General features: G+C 43.4%; 1 protein-coding gene across 1 annotated transcript in view; it reads right to left on the reverse strand.

Annotated features, from left to right (window-relative positions):
* UTP20 (UTP20 small subunit processome component) overlaps positions 1-18,600 on the reverse strand; it is a 63,043-nt gene extending 44,443 nt beyond the window's left edge. The window contains exons 1-15 of the mRNA XM_005480724.4: positions 18,441-18,600; positions 17,779-17,859; positions 16,596-16,662; positions 16,271-16,403; positions 15,607-15,795; positions 14,527-14,608; positions 13,298-13,435; positions 12,759-12,914; positions 11,017-11,163; positions 10,390-10,524; positions 8,880-8,957; positions 8,088-8,266; positions 5,977-6,132; positions 5,363-5,451; positions 53-158 (exon numbers count right to left, since the gene is read on the reverse strand). Of these exons, the coding sequence (XP_005480781.2) occupies positions 53-158; positions 5,363-5,451; positions 5,977-6,132; positions 8,088-8,266; positions 8,880-8,957; positions 10,390-10,524; positions 11,017-11,163; positions 12,759-12,914; positions 13,298-13,435; positions 14,527-14,608; positions 15,607-15,795; positions 16,271-16,403; positions 16,596-16,662; positions 17,779-17,859; positions 18,441-18,485 (1,781 nt within the window). The 5' untranslated portion in view covers positions 18,486-18,600. The remainder of the gene's footprint in view (positions 1-52; positions 159-5,362; positions 5,452-5,976; positions 6,133-8,087; positions 8,267-8,879; positions 8,958-10,389; positions 10,525-11,016; positions 11,164-12,758; positions 12,915-13,297; positions 13,436-14,526; positions 14,609-15,606; positions 15,796-16,270; positions 16,404-16,595; positions 16,663-17,778; positions 17,860-18,440) is intronic.
* Between the last annotated feature and the right edge of the window lie 2,212 nt (positions 18,601-20,812).

Raw genomic sequence — 20,812 nt, forward strand, 5'->3', positions numbered from 1 at the left:
GCCCTACCAAGGAAAACCATGAAGCACCACAGAACAGGCAGAGTTTACTTACGTCACCAAGCTCTTGACACGCTCCACAGGTAACAAATGGAGTACTTCAGCAGATTCCGCCAAACTAAGGAGAGTACTTACAGCTTGGCAGGCCACAAACAGGTTTCCTGGAGCAGAGAAAGAACAAGAACATCTTGTAAATTTACTCAGCTCTCAGTGACTTGTGCTTGTATGGTGCATTCCCATCCTGAAACGGCTGGAGTCAGAGAAATAAGGCAGCATATGGAGCCCAGAACTGGCATGTATATTTTCTAACCATAACACATAACCATAACACATAAAAGAAGTGCTTCCCTGGCTATCAAAGTAAGTGCCTCCTCCAGCAAGCCAGCACTGAAAGCTGTGACAGCTCCCAGTTTGCATGTTTCCATCACACCCACGTGTGCAGAAAGCAGGGATCTGGAGCTAAGCACTGTGGCAGGAGTCACAGACAGCACTCTGCTCAAAAGGAAGAAATGCTGCCAAATTGATATGAATGTAGCAAAAACAAAGCAAAAATACATACGGATGCTACCACAACACAGGTGCCTATAAACTCTGAAACTTTGGCAATGCACTACTGTGTAAGATCTTTGAAGCTGCCCCACGTACGTAAAGACTGAATATGTATTAGTGAATGGCAGGTGGGTTTGCTGAATTCTGTCTCCTTTCTAAACCTCTCAGACTCCTTTTGAGATGGAGGATTTCCCAGAGGCACAAGATAGCCAATGCCCTGCCAGGCAAGAAAGGGCAATTCCTTTCCCATCACACTTCAAAGTTAGCAAATAGGTTGCTTTTAAAAAAATAAAAAAAATGATAATTCCCCTCCTTCATGTCTTTCCAGGTTAAAGAAATACTGTTCCCAAACCAGGCAAATGCAAGAAAGTTTTTAGAAGATTTAAATGTCTTATATGCTGCCAATGGAAAAGAAAGAGAAGTGAGCATTCATATCCTATTTATTTCTCTGCGAACATTCCTCTATTCCAAGTTGCTTAATTCCTCTATTCCCAGTTGCTTAATTCCCCAGGTATGTGATTTCCCAGATCCTGCTAACCATTAACCTCCACAAGGAGCTCCTCAAAGAGAGAAGAAACATCAAGTAACGACAGGAGGAAACTTTCTGCATCTATAGTGTAAGGACAGTTCCCAGGGTGCAATCTGCATGCCCTTTGGTAGCAGTATGCCCATGCTGGACAAAGACAGCAGCTTCCACCTCACTACAGACACTGCTGTGTGATCAATAAGGGAAGCACTTTCATACTGGCCCGGAGGAGTTGCCAGAGATACCTTGCTGTTGCTCTGACCCAGTTTTCTAGCCTGTTTCCTTGCACTCCACAGCAACCAGAACACCAAAAACACCCAGTTCTGGAACTTGCACTTTGCCTCAGGGCTCAAAGGGCAGGAAGGTCAAATAGAGTACAGGGCTGGGAGCCTTGCACAGACAGTGGACTGGAGTCCTAGCAGAAGGTGAAGGAATTGCAGGAATCATGGAGGTGGAAAGAATGGCAGGGGATGAAAAAAGTATCCAGGAACTCTAGTTTGTGGGAAGGGTGAAGAAAAACAAGCAAAGGGAAGGGTGAAGAAAAACAAGCAAATAAGGGTAATATGGGACGAGAGGAGGCATGAGTACAGGAGTGAGGATGCATTTATTTTCTTTTCCCTTATCAACAAAGGAAGAAATAGCAATGTGCTTCTGGCATGCAAACAGAGCCTGAGCAGTGCTGCTACTACTGCCAGCAAAGATGAGACCCAAGAAAATAAATTCTTGGGTTTTTTAGGCTAAGTACATTACCAATAAAACAATCATGACAGCATGAAAAACCTGCAAATATGATAAAAGAAAGACCTAAATGCTTGACAAAGCTTCTTTAAAGAAGGAAAAGCAATAGAGCTGATTGGTGGATACATTTAGGAATACTAACAAAGGTATTATAAATGGAAAATGACAGACAGCCCTTACAAACAAAGGAACAACGAACACTCAACCTGGAGCATTCCAGAAGTTGTTTATAGCTTGTCACAAGGTCAAATACTTTCCAGCTCTCTGAGTAACTGCCCTGCTCTATGCAGGCTCAGGTAATTTTTTTTTTTTTTCTGGCCAGAGAGGGAAGACAACCAGTAACCATCTCTTCCTGGAGAAAAGATGCAGCATTTAGAACTGGTGGTGCCACTTGGGTCAGAGATGGTGTGGTGGTTTTGGCTGGGATAGAGGCAATTTTCTTCATAGCAGCTAGAATGTAGCCCTGTTTTGGATTTGTGCTGGAAACTGCTGATAACAGAAAGGTGTTTCTGTTACCAATGAGCAGCACTCACACAGCACCAAGGGCTTCCCCGCTCCTCTCCTGCTCCTCACCCCACTCCACCAGTGGGGAGGCTGGGGGTACACAAGGCATTGGGAGAGGTGTTGTCATTGAACTCCAGCCAGCCACCAACCCCCCTGCAGCCACCTGCCCACTCCCCCACCAGCAGCATCAGGGAGAAAATCAGAAGGGTAAAAGCAGAAAACTTGTGGGTTGAGATAAAGCAAAAAAGCCACGCACACAAGCAAAACAGAACAAGAACCTGCTTCCTATGGGCAGGCAGGTGTTGATCCATCTCCAGGAGAGCAGAGCCCCATCACATGTAGTGGTGACTTGGCAAGACAAATGCCATCACTTCAAACATCCCCTCCCTTCCTCCTCCTTCCCCACAATTTATATACTGAGCATGAAGGTAAGGTCTGGAATACCCTTTGGACAGCTGGGGTCACCTGTCCTGACTGTGCCTCCTCCCAGCCTGCCATGTACCCTTAGCCTCCTTGGCAGCATGGCACCATGAAAAGCAGAAAAGGCCCTGGCAGCAGCAGTAGGCTCAGCAGTAACAAAAACATCTCTGTATTATCAACCCTGTGTTCAGCACAGATCCAGAACACAGCCCCATACCAGCCACTGTGAGGAAAACTAACTCCCCCAGCGGAACACAGCTGGGACAGCTGACCCCACTGATCAAAGAGATATCCCCTATCAGACAGCACCATGCTCAGCATTTAAAACAGGGTCAAGAAGAAGGCATGGCATGTGTTTTCCCATGTAACTGTTATGAGTGATGGAGCCCTGCTTTCCTGGGATAGCTGAACACGTGCCTGCCCTTGGGAAGTGGTGAATGAATTCCTTGTTTTGCTTCACTTGCATGCATGGCTTTTGCTTTATCTGTTAAACTATCTGTATCTCAACCTTTGAGTTTTCTCCCTTTTTACTCTTCTGATGCTCTCCCCTCATCCCTGCTGAGTAAGCAAGCAGCTGTGTGGGGCTCAGTTGCTGGCTGAGGTTAAGTCCATGACAAAGTAGGTACATCTCAAAGCAGCTATGGCTTTAGTTATGTCTACGCTGCAGCAGGTGTACCTCTGAAGGAATTGTGACCCAAGGGTAAATCCAGGCTGGAGAAAGTGCACCTGAAGCATCTGTGCCTGTGGGTAAGTACATGCTGCAGCAGGTACACTGTGAGTCCTCCCCAGCTATGCATGAGGTCATGCTGGAGCACCTCAAAGTGTGTGGCCACAGACAAGTTCATGACAGAGCAGGTACACTCCTGAGGGAGAGCAGCCATGGGTAAGGCCACATTTGGAGCAGGCATATCATTGTGGCCCATGGATAAGGCTGCCCTGGAACAGGTACACCCCAAAACACCTGTGGTGATGGGGAAGCCTACACCACAGCAGGTATACCCCAGGAAAAACTGGGACTTCTAGGTAAGACTCCACTTGGAGCAGGTACTGCCCCTAACAAGATTGTGGGGAAATTCAAACCCCAGCAGGGGCAAGGAGAAGAGTTCATTGCAATGTTAAGCCCTGTGGCCTGGCCCAAAGGGACTGGGGTGGAGATTATAAAAGATACTACTTTAAATTGTTGTAACCCATTTCAGTAGCATCTTGTAGGTCTAAGTCACATGTTGTAGGAATTCCTATAGCAGGAACCACCCAAACCAATGGAGGACAAGCTTTACAAGAAGCAGTGTTAAGTGCAGCAGTGAATTAACATGAGCTGACTCTGGTGGCAAACAATACCACACAGGACACCAACCCTCCTGTCCTGAGTGACCACCATAATAGATGGAACCCAGATTTGTGGACAAAATGAACTCAGCAGATATTCTGTGAACATTTTACAGAGGTGGTCCACAGACTAGGGGAACGATATTGCATCAAAGGATGGGAGGGGAAGAGGTGGATAATGAGGCTGCATTGGATAGTGTGGTACCTGAGCATGACATAAATGGTACTGAATAACAGGCAGAGAACGTGCTGGTTTTGGCTGGGATAGAGCTGAGTTTCTGCATAGCAGCTGGTATGAGTCTCTGGCTTGGATCTGTGCTGAAAATAGTGTTGACAACACAGGGATGTTTTTGTTATCAGTGTGCAGCACTCACAAAGCATCAAGGCCTTTTCTGCTTTTCACACCAGCCCACTGGTGAGTGGGCTGGGAGTGCACAAGGAGCTGGGAGGAAACACATCCAGGACAGCTGACCCCAACTGACCCAAGGGGTATTTCAAACCATATGGTCATGCTCAGCAGATAAACTGGGGAATGTTCAGAGTGATGGTGCTTGTCTTCCCAAGCCACCATTATGCATGGCATAATGCTGCTTTCCTGGAAGTTTCCTGCCCACCCATAGGAAGTGGTAAAATTCCTTCTTTTGCTTTGCTTCTGTGTGTAGCTTTTGCTTTACCTATTAAGCTGCCTTCATCTCAGTCCACAAACTTTCCCACTTTTACTATTGTGATTCCCTGCTCCATCCCACTGGACAAGTATGAGCAGGTGAGCAGCTGGGTGGGGCTTAGTTGCCAGCTGGGGTTAAACCATAAGGGTCTTTTTTGGCACCCAACATGGAGCTCAAAGGGTTTGAGACAATGATATTTAATTGGAGTTTATAGCAGTCACTGATGAGTAGCTATGCACTGACAGATGCTAATGTCCTAAACTTTGCACTACAGGTTTGAATTGGAGCTTATGAGTCAATAGTCTCTCCTTCACTTGACAGCTTCAGCTTGAATTTGATTTAGATAGATTTTCTTCCTCTTTTTTTTTCCTCACTTTCTTCTTTTCCTTCCCAATTACCTCTGTCTTCCACTGTGCAGGACATCTGTCACCTCATCATTATTATGAAGAGCAAATGTTCCTCCATTGTCTCCTGGAGGTTGTTTCCTCCCAAGCTTTGCTCTTCTAGTTTAAGTCAAGCTGGTAATTTTGGATACAATGCTACCACTATTCATTTTCATGCTTTGTACAATCATAAAAATTGCTTTTATTTTTTTTATATCAACAAAAAGCAAATAAACAGGAAGTAACTAACTGACCTTTGCAGAGGCTTCCTTTGTCAATGGCTGTGAAGAGAGAGTCTATAAAACTTGTCACATGAGGCAGGATGTGGTCTTTGTTCATTGGTCTGTTCAAAATAAATGGGAAGACTTTTATTTCTGTTACACTGACATACATATAAAATTTTCTATCCCATTTACCTCTATTAAATTACATGTAGCTCATTCCAAGTTTGAAACCAGCAGCAAAACGTTTTTGCTATTTCTGACTCACAATTTAAGTTGTAGCCTTCACTGCATCTTCTTTCTAACTAGTCCTTCAATAATTACTGAAAAAATACTGTTGAGAGAGGATAGTGCTTAAAACACACAAACTGAAATGTGTCAAGAACATCTCTATACACTAAAGCACCAAATTTAGTGAGTAGGCAATCAAGAAGCTGATATTCCATTCCTGTCTTTACTGTTGACTCATGGTATTTCCATGCAGCACTTGTTTTTGTCATCTTACCCCAGTTTCCTGAGCCTAGCACTAGCACTTATCGTCTTTTCCTTAGTAAAGTGATTCCTTACAGAAAGACAGCAAACAGGCAGTAAGAAAGTAGACAGTACTACAGAAATACATGACAACAGTACTTTAGAATATCCCTTACCTTATATGTGGTAGTACAACCAAGGCAACCCAAGACTGTGAAAGGTCAGTGATGTCTTCCTTCTCTGGTAAATGCATTAAGGACAGTACATGATCCAACACTGGTACTCCTGTCTTTTCTCCTTGTCTTTTACTTGTTTGTTGCCTTGTATTAGAGCTAAAAATAAACCCAAAATTTTTAATAATTCACCACTGCATATCAGAGATTGTTCCTTTTGCTCCTATGATATTCAAAATTATGTTTTCTACTTCTAGCAAAAAGGACTTGCATAACACAAGAGATTTTTTTTCCTCTCCATATCCTCTACTTAACAAAACATCATCTAGTCATGCTGAAGAGCACAAAACATGGCCCACAAGAAATGTCAGCTCTTTATTTCAAGTTCAAATAATATTTCTAGAAGAAAAGACACTGGCTCTCAGTTGAACACCCTCACAGCTGGGACATATAGACACCTGAGAGTCATTTTTACAACTGTTGTTAATAAACCACAGTAACATTGACACAGATGGATGACGGAAAACAATCAGTGAGGTAAAAGTTTTGGGACTTAAATGGAATCACAAGGTGAGCCCAAGCCAACAAGCCTATCTGCAGGCAGAAAGGGCTGACACCATACTGGAACATATGAACAGGAGTCCTTCACACTCATGCACAGCAATCTTTCCATTCCACCCAGTGCTTGCAAGATCATGGCCAGAAAGCTGCATAGGCTTCACTCTTCAAGAAATACAGAAGCTCATAAAAAGCCAACAATAAGAATTATTAGAGGCTTAAGAAAATAAATTTATGAGATAAACCTCAAGGAATTAGGATTGTCGGTCTAGAGAAAGAAGATCTTAAGACATCTATGATGATGAAAGCCTGCTATTTGTAAAAGCTTGATGCAAAGAGTAAGAAATATTCTGCTCTTTATGTTTCCAGCAGATAAGATAAGCAGCAAGGGATTTAAACTGCTGTAAAGAAGGTTGAAGTTATACACCGAGGACTGGGGGAAAAACCCCTAACAACCCAAGAAAAAAACCAAAAGTCAAAAAGACCAAATAAATAAAAAAACAACTGTATAAGTATAAAGATACCAAAGTACTGGCACAGACTGCCAGAAGCAGATCAGAAATCTCCAGAATTGGAGTATTTAAAAACTAGATAGGAGACGGGGTATGCAACTCTTGAGATGTATCCTGACAGTAATTTACACTACTGACTCTATGCAAGAGCACAAAAAAACAGTCCAAACAGGACCAAGGTCCTTGCAGCTCTGTGCTCCAAACCACTGAAAAAATAGAAATCAAGAAACAAAGAAAACAAGAGAAGAAAACCCAATTTAATAATTTTGACTCAACTTTCTGTTCCCAAAACCTCAGTGCTTCTACTACTATTAAATAAAAATACGAAAAGAACCACACAGAGTAGACTGCTTAAAGGAAAAACCAGACCTTACATAAAAGGCAATGCAAAGTCAAAAGTTTTGAATTAGCTGAGTCAGAACTACTAGAAAAATCTCTATCATTAAATTAGCAATGGTCATTCTGTGCTTCAGTGGTTACCCCTAATTCTCTAAAGAGGCTCTGGGGAAAGCAACCACTTCATTGCAACCAAGCTAGGTTTGCAACTAAAAGCAGTCAAGCTGTGCCAGCACAGTGCTGCTTCTGGATTAATTACATGTCCTTTGATGTCCAGCTGTGTTCTATGGCAAGGCTATTGTACTGCTGCCAAGAAAGCTCCTGGACAAGACATATGCATACAGGGAGAAAAGCTGGGGCACAGGCAGGAGGTTGGCAATGATGAGAAGCTGAACTGCTGCACTCACTACAAAGATTAACTGCCAAGGGATGCAGTTTGCATCACGGTGTAACAGATCCCCACCATATGTGCACCACAACACTGTTTGTATCAGTGACCACCTTTCCAAAGCAGCATCTCTTCTCATATGATTCCAAAAAGCAAAGTGATGTCCTACTATATCACTTGGTTTGCAAATCTGCCAAAAATGCTGCCATTTTATGCAACTCCAGCAAATACTGGAGGGCAACTTTTATGTGCTCTGCACTGCCCTCAGGCCTAGAGCCACACAGACACATCTAGTGTTAGCTAAACTTGACAAGTCTCACCTGACAGATGCCTCAGTGAAAACAAGAGGATACTTTTCAAATGCCATTGAACCAATTGTAGGAGGTTCTGCTTTCACCAAAATGAGTTTAGCCAGAATTGCCACGGCCTCATCCTTTGTGATGGCATCTGTGCCAGAGAAGCAATGTTCAATGTATTCTAGAAAGCATGGGAGAAAATGCTGAAGAGACCAAAAAAAAAAAAAAGGTCAAAGATTGGAAAGTCTTTTAATCATCATCAAATCCACAAAAAAACCCTTGACACCAACCACAGGGAAATATAAATGCTCACAAATAAGCCAGCAAAGCATTGGACTTATCAGTTCTGGTGCCCCTAGACACCAGCAGGGACTGTAATTTAATGCAAAAACTCATTCTGCACCAAATCCAGTCTTATCAGGACACTCCAGATCCTTGACTTGGCTTTCACCTCTCATTCTGTTTAATTAATTTGATACCTCCCAGATCACCACTTATACAGCTTACTCTTCATTTCCCCTTAGTTTCTCCAGAACTCATTCTCTTCCTCCCACCCATAACACACTCACTCTCTTAACAAGCTTCTTTTTGTGAACAGATACCTATCATGTTCTCCAACCCTGAGAACCCTTAACAACTTGAACACAATAGCACACGTAACCACTTTCCTTCTTATCAGATCATAACAGAAGTTTAAATAAACATCATGTCAATACACAACAATCTTTCAGCATTCAAAGCAGGTAAGTATACTGTGGAATCTCCAGTTCCCTTTAGCAACAAAAATAAACATAATGCACAATCACTTCCACCTACCCTCTCAAATTGCTTCATTGTGAACATTGCTTCAGAGAAGTCCAAAAGAAAATGCCGTTCAAATCTACTTGCAAATACCTGCAAGATGCAAGTGAAAGGTTGCAGAATGAGAGACATTTCATAGTGAGCTCTTCACTACCCATGGAACATGTTTTCTGGTATACAATTCAAGCATTCTTTGAACTCTTGAGATACTCTGCCTGGCCCTCTTGCTAATTCCAGCACACAGAGCAGCACTGTTTCCAAGTGACAGTTCAGGTACAGAAATGCACAGTCCTTTTTAACAAACCCTACTGACACAACCCTTTTTGACCAACACTGCTGGATCCTACTGTCTCTGTGCAAAGACAATTGAGCTATCTCTTCTGTGTGATATGGAGAACAGAATTTGAAAGTTCTAGGACTGCAGCACACACACACTAAGTGTTAGGAAAAAGCTTAGGCCCAAAACATATTTCAACTTGGCATTTTTCTCTGCAGCACGCTGCAGAAAGCTTACTACCTCATGGGCAGAGCAAACCTCTGTGCTTTTGAAGGATCCAAAACAGGAATAGTCCTTCAGGACACCCAGGATCAGCACTCCTCAATGCCAAGATAAAAGACACACCCAGATCTCTCTTTCCCAGACCCTTCAGAACACAAGGACAGCTTTAAGCCTCCTCCAGTTTAACACAAACCTACACAAATATCCTCAAATGTTTGACGAAGTCTGCTGAGCAAAACTGGCCTCATGCACAGGCAAAACCAATCTTACTTCAGCACAAGTCAACACTGAAGACCAGATGAAATTTGATCTCCTTTAAACAACTGAAGTCTTGCCTTCCCGTTGTAAATTGGGCGGCATTTTTATTTGAAATATTTTTTCATACACACTACAAACTATGGTCCACACTGTTAATTGCAAAATTATAATTTCCTGTAACATGAAAACTAAAGAATCAGACTCCATAGTATAATCTCCTGTTGATCTTTGCAACACTACATTTGTTAGAAATGTATGCAGCTAATAATGTCAATGCTCCAGGAGCAAAGGTACTACTGAAATATGCTTACCCCTGTACTTTCTAAATCAAAAGTGCACTTGTGTGAACCTTGTCCACAAGGCTAATGCATGCTCATTAAATGCTTGGAAACTTAATGATTTTTATTTTTTTCACTAAGTTTGACTCAATGATCTGCTTTATCACCACAGGTAGGATGCATTCCTTCACTGCTCTCCTTCCTTTCTCTACAGAGGCTGTAGGTGTTTGAATTGAAGCCTGGATTTCATTACAATGATGTCTGCCATGGAGACACTGCTATACTGACAGCCTGTGCAAGATTGTCAGGTAACCCCAACATATCATCAGACTTCATTTAGGGCATTGGGCAAGTTCTTCATTATCTGTGCAAAAAGGCTGAAGGGAACCTTACAGCATATTTCCTAGCCTGAAACAGAATGTCCAGAAATCACCCTGCTCTAGGGAATTTGAAGACTGGGATTTGTGGTATAAGCAGCAATCCTTGTTACCTTTTGAATAGCTTCCTTGGTCAAAGAATCTGGCAACAAAACATTTTCTGCCAGCAGGAATGCAGAAATGGCATTCAGCAACATCTTGCAGCAAGATGATGAGAGATATGGTGTCTGTAACATTTTCATTAAAACCTGAAATGAAAAGAGAGAACTCATATTTGTCCAAGAAGATAATGATTATCTGGTCTGAATGGCCTGGACAGTTCCTGGACCAGGAGGGCACAGAGTTCTAAGCTTCAGCCCACAGAAACAAATACTAATAGCCCCACTGAAGTCTGAAGGCCCTAAATCTAGCCTAGTCAATGTACATGAATCTGGCAGAAATGCTCTATACCAGTGATATGGGGGGGGATCTCCTCCACAGTGGCAGGAACAGACTCTAGAAGCAGTAGCTCATTTTCCCCATTGCTCATTTAAAGCTGGGCTACACTAACATCACCATACAGAGGTAAAATCCCACAGGATCAGAGAAGTAGCAATATTCAAAATATATGTATGTCTCTGTTCGCTCAAATCCCAAGCCCAGTGATGCATCAGAAATGTGTATAAATGCTTCAGCTGCCCATACCTCTTCCATATTCAAACAGTACCTCTCTGACACATCTAAGTGCCAGTGTGACCCACCTGACAGACATCTTCAGGCAGTGAGATTTTAGATCCATTTGCATGTTCCACTAAGATCAGATAAGCCTGTAGAATCCTTTCCATCTGCTCTGAAGCCACAGAGCAGTTGACCTTCGTTATTTTCCTCTGCAAATCTAGGAGTGACTCCTGTTTAAATAAAATGCAGAATTTAAATGCTTCAGATAAATGAACAGACTGTTTCACTTACTGCTATTTGAAGGACATTCAGAAGAATCAGTATCTCAGCTGCCCAACAAACTATTGTTGGCTCTTTCATACATATTCCACAAATTAAACTGTGCAAAAACACTGTGAAATTTCCCTCAGGTAAAAACACATCCCAGATTCCTTGGACAGAAACACAAGGAACTCCTAAACCGAGGGTCCTCAGAAAGACTGATACTTGACATACAAAGTAGGAAAGAGAAATATTGGGTTCCACACCTACAATGGTTTGGAAGCATCCAGCTTTCACTGGAATTATCAGAATTTAGGGACTTTTACACTTTATGCATCATTTTGCTAATGTGGATGCTGAGAGATTACTTATATAATTTACATTCTACATTAGAGTTTTTTTCTGTCCAGAGACAGAAAATAAAACTTTGACTCTTGATCCAACAAACTGAACTCAATTTAGACAGCTATCACAGACTACATGAATACTTTGCTCTGAGCAAGATATCCCCTGTGCATCCATCAGTTCCCAGAGTCAAAGAAAAAGCCTCATTAAAAATAAAGGGCAATATGTCACAAATTTCCAAGATTTCATACCAACTGCAGATGCTGAGTCAAAGAAACCTCAGGGATACAAAACATTCAGTGATAAACAAATCTGTAGCTAATGACAGTCAGGTTTGAACTGCTTATCACATTGGGTGAGGCCAGAGGAACAGGATGGGATTTTCTAGGAAACTGGCTAGTCACAGGAAAGCAGCCTCAAGAAGGAACCAATAGGAATTATTTACCCATGCTGGAAGGACTACCCTAAAAAAGCTCATGTGAACCATTTCCTGCAGTTTCCTGTTTCATCCCTCTCAGGAGCACAACTGACACAGTCTGTTGTCAGCTGCAAGAGGCTTCAATCCCCCTACCAGATCTTTGCAAACTTTTAAATGTTGGTCAGGTAAGTAAAACACGCTGCCAGGCTGTGTCATTGCTGATTATTCTACATCACCCAGATCCAACACAGCACAGCCCACAGCACTCAGCTGTGCTCCTTCAGACCACAGTGCAACCCCCAAGCAACACAGGAACACCCAGACTGAAAACATTCTGATTTTCAGTACTTGGCTGCAAGGCTCAAACTTGGATTTCCAGGTTTAACCCAACTCTTTGCCTTAAAAAGCTCTGAAGGGCAAAAAGCTTCCCTTTTACTATCATAAAGTGGTTTTGAACCACCAATAGTTCAGCAACATAAAACAAGCACTACATTCCAACAAAGGTTCTGCAGTTCATGCAAAGGCAGACTGTACAAACCATCCTTGCCCAGCTACAGGACTGAGTTCCAAGTCTCACCTGCAGTAGCTCCCTTCTCACTCACAAAACAGCCACCAGGATAACTCTGAGCTTAGAAAAGAAGAGTGGACTTTTTCCCATGACTCTGTATTTTGTGTTCCCAAAGCAGATAAAAACTCATTTCTGGTCCAGTAGAATGCAAACACTTTCTACAATAAGTGCAGAATTTTCTCTGCACTCATTAATAAAAAAAATAACAGTAAGAAGAAAAACAATCAGTGTACCTCCAGGCACTTGAAGACAATGTCAAAATGCTCCTTATGGATATGCACTGCAGCTGATTTGATCATCTGCTTGAAGGCTTCTCCAACAGCTACCCATGGTAGCTCAATTTCTTCTTCAGTCATAGGCCCCAGCTTCATCAGAATTAACTTCACAGCCTGCACAGGAAAAGAGTATATAGTGATCTTACACTTAGACAATAAATCTAGCAATCCTAAAATCAATTAGTGCAAGGTATTGCTAAAATATTCCAGTGATCTCAATTCTTTCTAGAACTGAGAAAAAAATAGGCTATCACCTGAAATCTGAAATATCAGCAAGAAGTGTGATTTCAGCATACAGGCATACTGAAAAGGAATTACTTAAAACAACCATCCTGTCTCCAAAAATATTCTTAGAAGGCTTTCAGATCCTACCAGGTAATTACCAACATGCTTATCACCAAGGAGCCACTGAGGTGAAGGAGAAAACAGCCCTGGTTTCAGTGAGCACTGCCTAAGGCCTGTTACAGTAACAGTTAAAGCAGCAATCTTGTTTTTACCGTCTCTGCACAGGAGTGGAACATGTTCCGAACACCCTTGCACATCTCGAACAGCAGCTGTCCTACACCTTCCACCTTTTCTGGGTGCTCTCCCAGGTCACGGAGCATTAAATTGAAGAGTTCATTTTTATCAGAAACCTACAAAACATAAGGAGAAAAAACCATCATCTTCTATTCAGAGCTGCCAGATGGACAGAGACAATCAAAAGGCTCCACAGCACCATGTTCTCCTAGTTCTGCCTTCCCACAACAGCTCAAACTCATTATTTCTGTGACCACACAAGGAAATTCAAAGAAGAAATTTGATCAGCTATTCAGTCACTACAGCTCCCACAACCCCAGAATGCACACAGGTCTACTGAAGTCACTGCAGCTGAAATATATGGATTTCATTCTTCTCATGCACATTTAAATACGTGCATAAATGCGCTGTTAAATTGGTCACAACTGAAACAAAAAAGTCCCTGTCCTGATGAGACAGAGACATGAATCAACTGAACACAGAATCCAGTTGTCAAAAACTAGAACCACACTTGAGATACTGCAGGGACTTCTGGACCAATATTGTAAACACCTCAGTTTCTGAGGATTTGACTTAAAGTTCAGAAATTTCCAAAAGCAACCAAGCAAATGAACATGCTTTATTAAGGTCTCTCAACTTAGGACAAAAATGAGGATACTCAAACTTGCTAGCCAGTCTAAGGAATCCTGGTTTTTGTACATTTTGACTAAAGAAAACCCAAATACTAACGCTCCCTTTCCTTACTCCATGAAAGGCTGCTGCCTGATCTGCCTGGAAATGTTACATACAGTGATCTTCAGGAGTGGAAAAACGTCACAAGAATTTCAGTTCTACACAGGCCTTTAAGTACTGGTGAAAAAGACAGCAAAAAATGTGCACATACAAATTCAAGCCTCCCTTCTGCAGGATTACCTTACTATTTCTAGTCATTTTAGATAAACCAACCACAGGCATTTAGTTTAATGTCTCTAAACAGAGAGTGCTAAGGCATCTATTTGCCACTTGTGACATAGAATGCATGACAATCTCAGTATGACCAAAAAAAACCAAACAACCCAACAAAATGACCAAAAAATGACAACTCAGGACACACTGTATGCCAGTTCAGGCTTTGCAACCCTTCTCTGGAGAAAAGCTAATATTGCACATTGAATCCAAAAACTACCCCAAAATTAAGACAGCACCAAAGTACAAACATCCCACTTACCTTTCTCATTAGAAAGACAAAACTTTCAGCAGCAAAGTTTCTGATGTGGAGTTTGTGGTGAGCCAGCAGGGTGCTGTACAGGCTAGAAAGACACAAAATAACCCATTGTCTTAGGGGCAATGCAATAGTTGCCATCAGCTGGTTAAAAAAATGTTTCCAGTTTACATTACCACTTTTTACAAACACTAAGAACCTGTACTCCTAGAGAGGGCCAATACCTTCCCTCATCTATATTCCTTTCCACTCTCTCTGCATAAACAACAAGAGTTTTGCAAAGAAGGTCAAATGACAGTGCCAGGCAAATTAAGCCACAATCAGAAATACCTTTCAAATCTGCAGATCTACACAGATTCAATTGCAGCATCAAGATTTTCCAAATATATGTTTAGCAGCAGTAAGTGAAATGAGAGTTGATTTATATGCCAGATTTGTATTTCAGTTGAGCCAACAGGCTCTCCTGTACACTTCAAAGTTTTGAAAGATTCAGTTTGCAAGGCTGACAAATATTTGCAGTTTGCTGGTATCAGTAACAGTGACAGATGGCTCATCACAGGTTCACTGCTGAGGGAGTGGTGCTTCAGATTCTCTCAAATTGAGCAGATCATTTTTCAATATGTTCAACAGCTTAGCCTGGGCTGGGGAGGAAATTTGTAACCAGTTTTTTGCTCCATCTGTTCCAAACTGAACTTAGGAGGAAGAAACATGGAACCACTGTCTATGTCAAAAGTAAGAGCCCAGCTACATAAGCAATTTCAGACTGAACAAGTGGTCACACTGGGTCAGGCCACATGCTCAGTCAGTCTACAGCAGCAGCCAAAAGCAGATACCTGGGAAAGGTTTAAAAACACAGCAAGCAAGTACATAATCAGCCTTCAACCACCTGCAGCTCAGGAACTCTGCAAGCCCAGAAGTCCCTGCAGTTGGCAACACCCTGAAGCTTGGCCAGTTCCTCTCTGAGAAAAACTGAGAAAGCATGCTGAAAAGTACACTGAAGAATTAAGCCATGCATTCATGTGGCATTTACACTTCTACAGCATCTAGTAACTGCTGATCAAGACAGACATTAAATATGGTTTTTACCTGTATATATTGTGTATGTCTTTCACCATCAATCTCCACAAATACTTGTAGAGATAGGAAAGAGAGGTAAAAGCCCATTCTAACAGCTCTGTATCCTGTGTATCCAATAACTTGGTGATGGCCAGGAAGAAGTCATGAAAGTGAGGATAGAAGTCAGCCTGAAGATCTCGAGCCAGCTGCACCACTAGACTGTGTTTCAGAAAATACACCAGTGTTAGTGCATTTCAAAAACAAAACAATCAAAACCTAGTCAAACATTGCATAATCCAGCACAGTCCCCTCGGAAAGAAAGGCAGCATTACTTTTTAAAAAATATCACCTATTATCACCTAATATCACCTGGGGATAGCAAGAATCTTAAGATTTTCAAAAAATCAAGCAGATAACAGTAAACAAGGTAACAAATTATTACTGTCAAACAAAGCACATTAATATAATGTCTGACATTCAGTACACACTCCAGCTAATTTGTTTGCCTTGTCACAACATTATTTTTTTGAAGACTTAGAACCATAAAGCTCTACCAGGGAAATATGACGACTTTGGGCATCTCATTGCTTATTTTCCTCAAGCACAATAAAGATAAGGAACACTTACAACAGGAGTCATGCTTACTTGTAATACCATCAAGGCTTATGACTACTTTTTGTGACCATATACTTACTTTAATAGGGGCTGGTAAGCAAGACTGCCTTCGACTTGCAGATGTGTCTTCAAGCTCTGCACAACAGCACTTTGGTAATAAACCAGCTGGTTGAAGGACTGGCATTTGTTGGCCACTTCATTATAGAATTGCACTGTTCAAACAACAAAAGAGAAGCCCTGAAAACTAGTCCAGTCCCTGGTAAGCATGTGGGGTGTTAAAGAATAACAGTGCTCCAGAGCCCAGTCCAAAAACCAGTCAATAGTCTCCCACTTGGCTCTGGATGAAGAAAAACCATATTTCAGCAGTCTAAGGGAAGCAGGAAACATGAATATAAATGACATACCAAAATGGCGAGTGAGGTTCAGCTCCTTCCATTTCCGCAGTCCTTCGAAAAAGTAGGTTTCAACCTCCTGCCAAAACAAAGATGAAAAATAGCTACCAACCCTACTGTGTCCTGCAAAGACGAGAGGTTCAAATGAAGACAACTATCAAGTGCCTTAAACATTTAAAGAATACTCTAAGAAATCTTAGTTACTCATTTCAACAGGCACTATGGAGTTTCCCTGAAAATAAGCCTTTCTTTCAATATTCAAAACACATTTGAAAACATTTTCTGATGCAGGACTTGTTTACATAATTCCTTTTTATACCTATGTTGACTGGCCTTGATAATCTAAGATGCTGAGCCATAGTTCACCCAGCACAATGCCTTGGGATTTTCTTTTGGCGTCCTCACAGCTATTGAGTGGGAAGTTCAGAACAATCCAGAAGGCCAGGTGGCAATACCCTGCAAAGTGCTATAATCATAATGATGATTTATATGACACATAGAAATGGTCCTTGTGATCCATAAAGACACATGCTCCTACTTTATACACATGTTGCCAGTGCGTGGGTGTCCATAGGTAACAAGTGATGTGTCCCACATGACAAGTGATAGGAGAAGAGGAAATGGCCTGAACTTGTGCTAGAGGAGGTTTAGACTAGATATTTGGGAAAATTTCTTCACTGAAAGGGTGGTCAGGCATTAGAAGAGGCTGCCCAGAGCAGTGGTTCAATAATCATCCCTGGAAATATTTAAAAGATGTGTAGATGTAGCACTTAGGGACATGGCTTAATGATGAACTTTACAGTGTTAGGTTAACAGTCACACTCAATAATCTTAGAGGTCTTTTTCAGCTTATGATTTTCAAACTTCAGATTCTATTGCAACCACTCAGCTACTCAGCACATGCAAGTCTTTCTAAGTCTGGTCCTAGGACTGCTAAATGGCACAGCAGCATCAGAAACAGGCCCACCAACCACATGGAAGACATCAGGGCGGTAATGACAAAGTCCCTCAATGGCAATACTGCAGACCAGGTAAAGTAAAAGGGATCAAAGCATGAAATAAGGCTCCAGAAAAAGCAGTTCTTGCAGGAGCTCCTTTCCAATTTCCTCCTAAATAAATTTCTTAAGTGACTCGTTCATGGATTATGTCAATTTGTCATGTTATTTCAGAAAATAATCACAATTGCTGCTCTCACCTCAGCATAGCTCCCAGTTCTGTCAATCCGATGAATAATATCAATATTAATGTTGCTTAGGCGCTCCGAAAAGGTAAGAAACTGCAAAAAAAGGACACATTTCTTGCTCAATTCTGAGCACAGCACTTCCAAATCTCTCAATAGTACACACACTGCAAACAGAAACCCCACTTCTAAAGACAGGCTGCCGGATAATACCTCTCAATATCAGCCCTCCAAGAAGATGAAGGCAAAACGCCCAGGAGCAGCACTGACCCTCCACCCCGCAACCTGCACACAGAGGCTCACAGCCCACGCGTCTGCACAACACCATGACAGAGATGCAAAGAAATCTACCCAGATTTCAGCAAACTGCCCCGCTCTCAGCCTTCCTGAAACAGCCCTGGTTAATTTCACTGAATTATGTCCTACGCTAGGGCGGCGGGGAGCCTGCTGCCTGTCACGGACGGTGACCCGGCGGCCGGAGCTGCCCGCTACGGGGCAGCAGCCGCTCTCCGGCCCCGCTGCCCCGGCCGGGACCCTCGCAGCGCTGAGCGGAGCCCGCCACGCCGCCAAGCCTCACGCCTCCTGCCGCGGTGCCGCTTCGGCAGCCGGGCACGACCGCCGCACTAACACCGAGCTCCCTTCCCCCGGCCAGCAGCCGCGTCCGGGCGGGCGCTCACCCGGTGCGTGTTGCCCGACTTGTGGGCCGTGGGCTTGCTCTTCATGGTGGCGGCGGCGGGTCCCCACAGCGAGTCCCACACGTGCGGCCCTAAGCGCCAGGCGCCGCCATGCCGGCACGGGCTGCCGGGAGCAGGGCGGGACCGCCGGCGGAAGGGGCGGGCGATGCCGAACGAGACCCGTGCCCGGAGCCGGGCGGGTCCTGTCCCCGTCTCACCTTGGCACCGAGTGGAGGTTCCCCAGCAGACCGGCTCCGCCGCTGTGGTGTAGGACGGCGGGCTGAGGCACCTCGGTACCCGGGGGAGGCCACAGCGGTGCCCAGGGAGGAGCAGTTTGCGCTACGGTCAAACCATGATGGGGCCGAGCGCAGCCCACAGCACAGCCCTGATGGCTCGTCCCGGAACGGCCACTGCCCAGCTCCCTGATCTCTGTAGTGATTTTTGTCCAGACCTCAACAATTTAAACAAAAATGTTCATCGCAGACGAAGTGCATGCAAACTAAGTTCTGGTACAAGAGCAAATGGTTACGGACTGGTCGTCCCTTTGCAATACCACGGTTTATGGGAGCTTCTGCCTGCGGCTGCAGTTGCAGGAGAAGGACATGTGAGTGAGGTGGGAGATGAAGTTAAGGTGGAAGGAGCTTTGGTGCGGGCAGGTGTAGTAAGGACAACTCAGAACCACGCCGTCGTTCCAGGTTGCGTCTTGGCCAGCTTGAAAATTTGTCCTTGGCGAGGCCGCCCGTCCTGCCTGCTGCAGGCAGCTCAAGGCACTGTCAGGAACCAGGCTTGCAGGCTGTTCAGATCAGGCCACTGTCAGGAACCAGGCTTGCAGGCTGTTCCGATGGAAAGACACACAGGTGGATTTGAGCACAGCTGAAGTTCACGATTAGGAGCACGTAGGGACCCACAGCTTTAAACAGATCCAGCAGGTTAAACAGTGCCAGGTGCACCCAGAAGGGCTGCCCACAGGCAGGCAGTGAGCCATTAGCATGATAGTCATCTGGATAGGCAGGGGAACGTGCTTGCATCAGTACCTGTGGAGTCAGAGCTACTGAGACAGCTTTAAACCTTGTTCTTTTGCTTTAGGAATAGAAAGGACTTCTGGCGTTTGCATTAGGTAGGAAGAGAATACCTAATTAGGCATTTAGGTTTGAAAAGGTTGGCTTAAGTGATTTCAAGGCCAAATATCTCCATAGAAAGTGCAGCCAAAAGCATATTGAGAGGTCTAGATCCACAAGACCTTAGGGACCAATATACAACTGTTTAGGAGCACAAATAACCCTCCAGAAGTGGTTAGTAAATTCACTTACTATGTCTCCTACCTATTGTGTACTTATGGAAAACAGTCTACAAGATCTTTTTTCCATTATGAATAGCATCTATTCATAGAGTTGTAGAACTTTGTGGGATGTATGCTCTACAAAATCATCCAAGGAAATGAGCAAAATCTAACATTCATGTAAAGTAATGGGGAGGAGAGCTCAGGTGTGCTCTGGCTTGCAGAAGTCATCATCACCAAAAATAAGACATTAGAGGAAGTTTTTAAAAGCCTAAAAATGCTCTTCTTGTGTTTGTAAACTGGCAATTTCTCAGAAGATTGAGACAAGGTAAACCTGCAGCTGCTGATGTTCCTGAGAGTATCTGGTTGCAAGAGCTACTCATGGTCTGCGTGTCAGCCAGCACTGAATACCACTGAATACTTGGAGGTACACCTGAGTGAGCCTCAGGCTCATAGCCCAGGTATCAATACCAGTATGGCCAGGACAGTAGGTCTGGTGCCTCAGCTGGCAAGGTTCAGTGACCCAGAAGGGCCCTTCCCCACTTGTATGAGCTGCAGCTATGTTAACGATATCTTTATTACATACACTCCCCTCTGACTGCAATGCCTCAAGCCTCAGGACTTATTCTTTTCCAGTAAGAGATGTGGTTTTCCCATCTCTGGGCAGGCCCCAGCTCCAGCACCCCGTGATTATCTGATGGTTCCTGCCAGCAATTCTCCTTCAGAAATTTATGCTACAGGCATTAAAAATTAAAAGCTGGTGGCTTTCTGAAGAGTAATGGCTTATTGGTAGTAATACCTGTAGAGGCATGTAGAGGAAACCTTTGTAAAATAGTGCATGCATGTCTACCAAAGTAGTCACCAATTCAGATCTGACTTCTTCAAACACCCAGTGGTGGCTACAGCCACCACTCCCTGACTCCAATCCATCAGCACGCCTGAAACAGGTCTAAGATTCCTATGTCTCCTCCATTCCTGGGCTTTTTAGTCCTGCAGTTCTAAATCTACTTGCTGGACTCAGCAAGAGCCAGAGCCACTTCATGTAGAAGCAAAACAGGCTTGCCCTCTGGTAGTCTGTAGTTTAGCCTAATAGTAG

The sequence above is a fragment of the Zonotrichia albicollis genome, chromosome 4, assembly GCF_047830755.1.
Source record: "Zonotrichia albicollis isolate bZonAlb1 chromosome 4, bZonAlb1.hap1, whole genome shotgun sequence".
NCBI classification, from domain to species: Eukaryota; Metazoa; Chordata; class Aves; order Passeriformes; family Passerellidae; genus Zonotrichia; species Zonotrichia albicollis.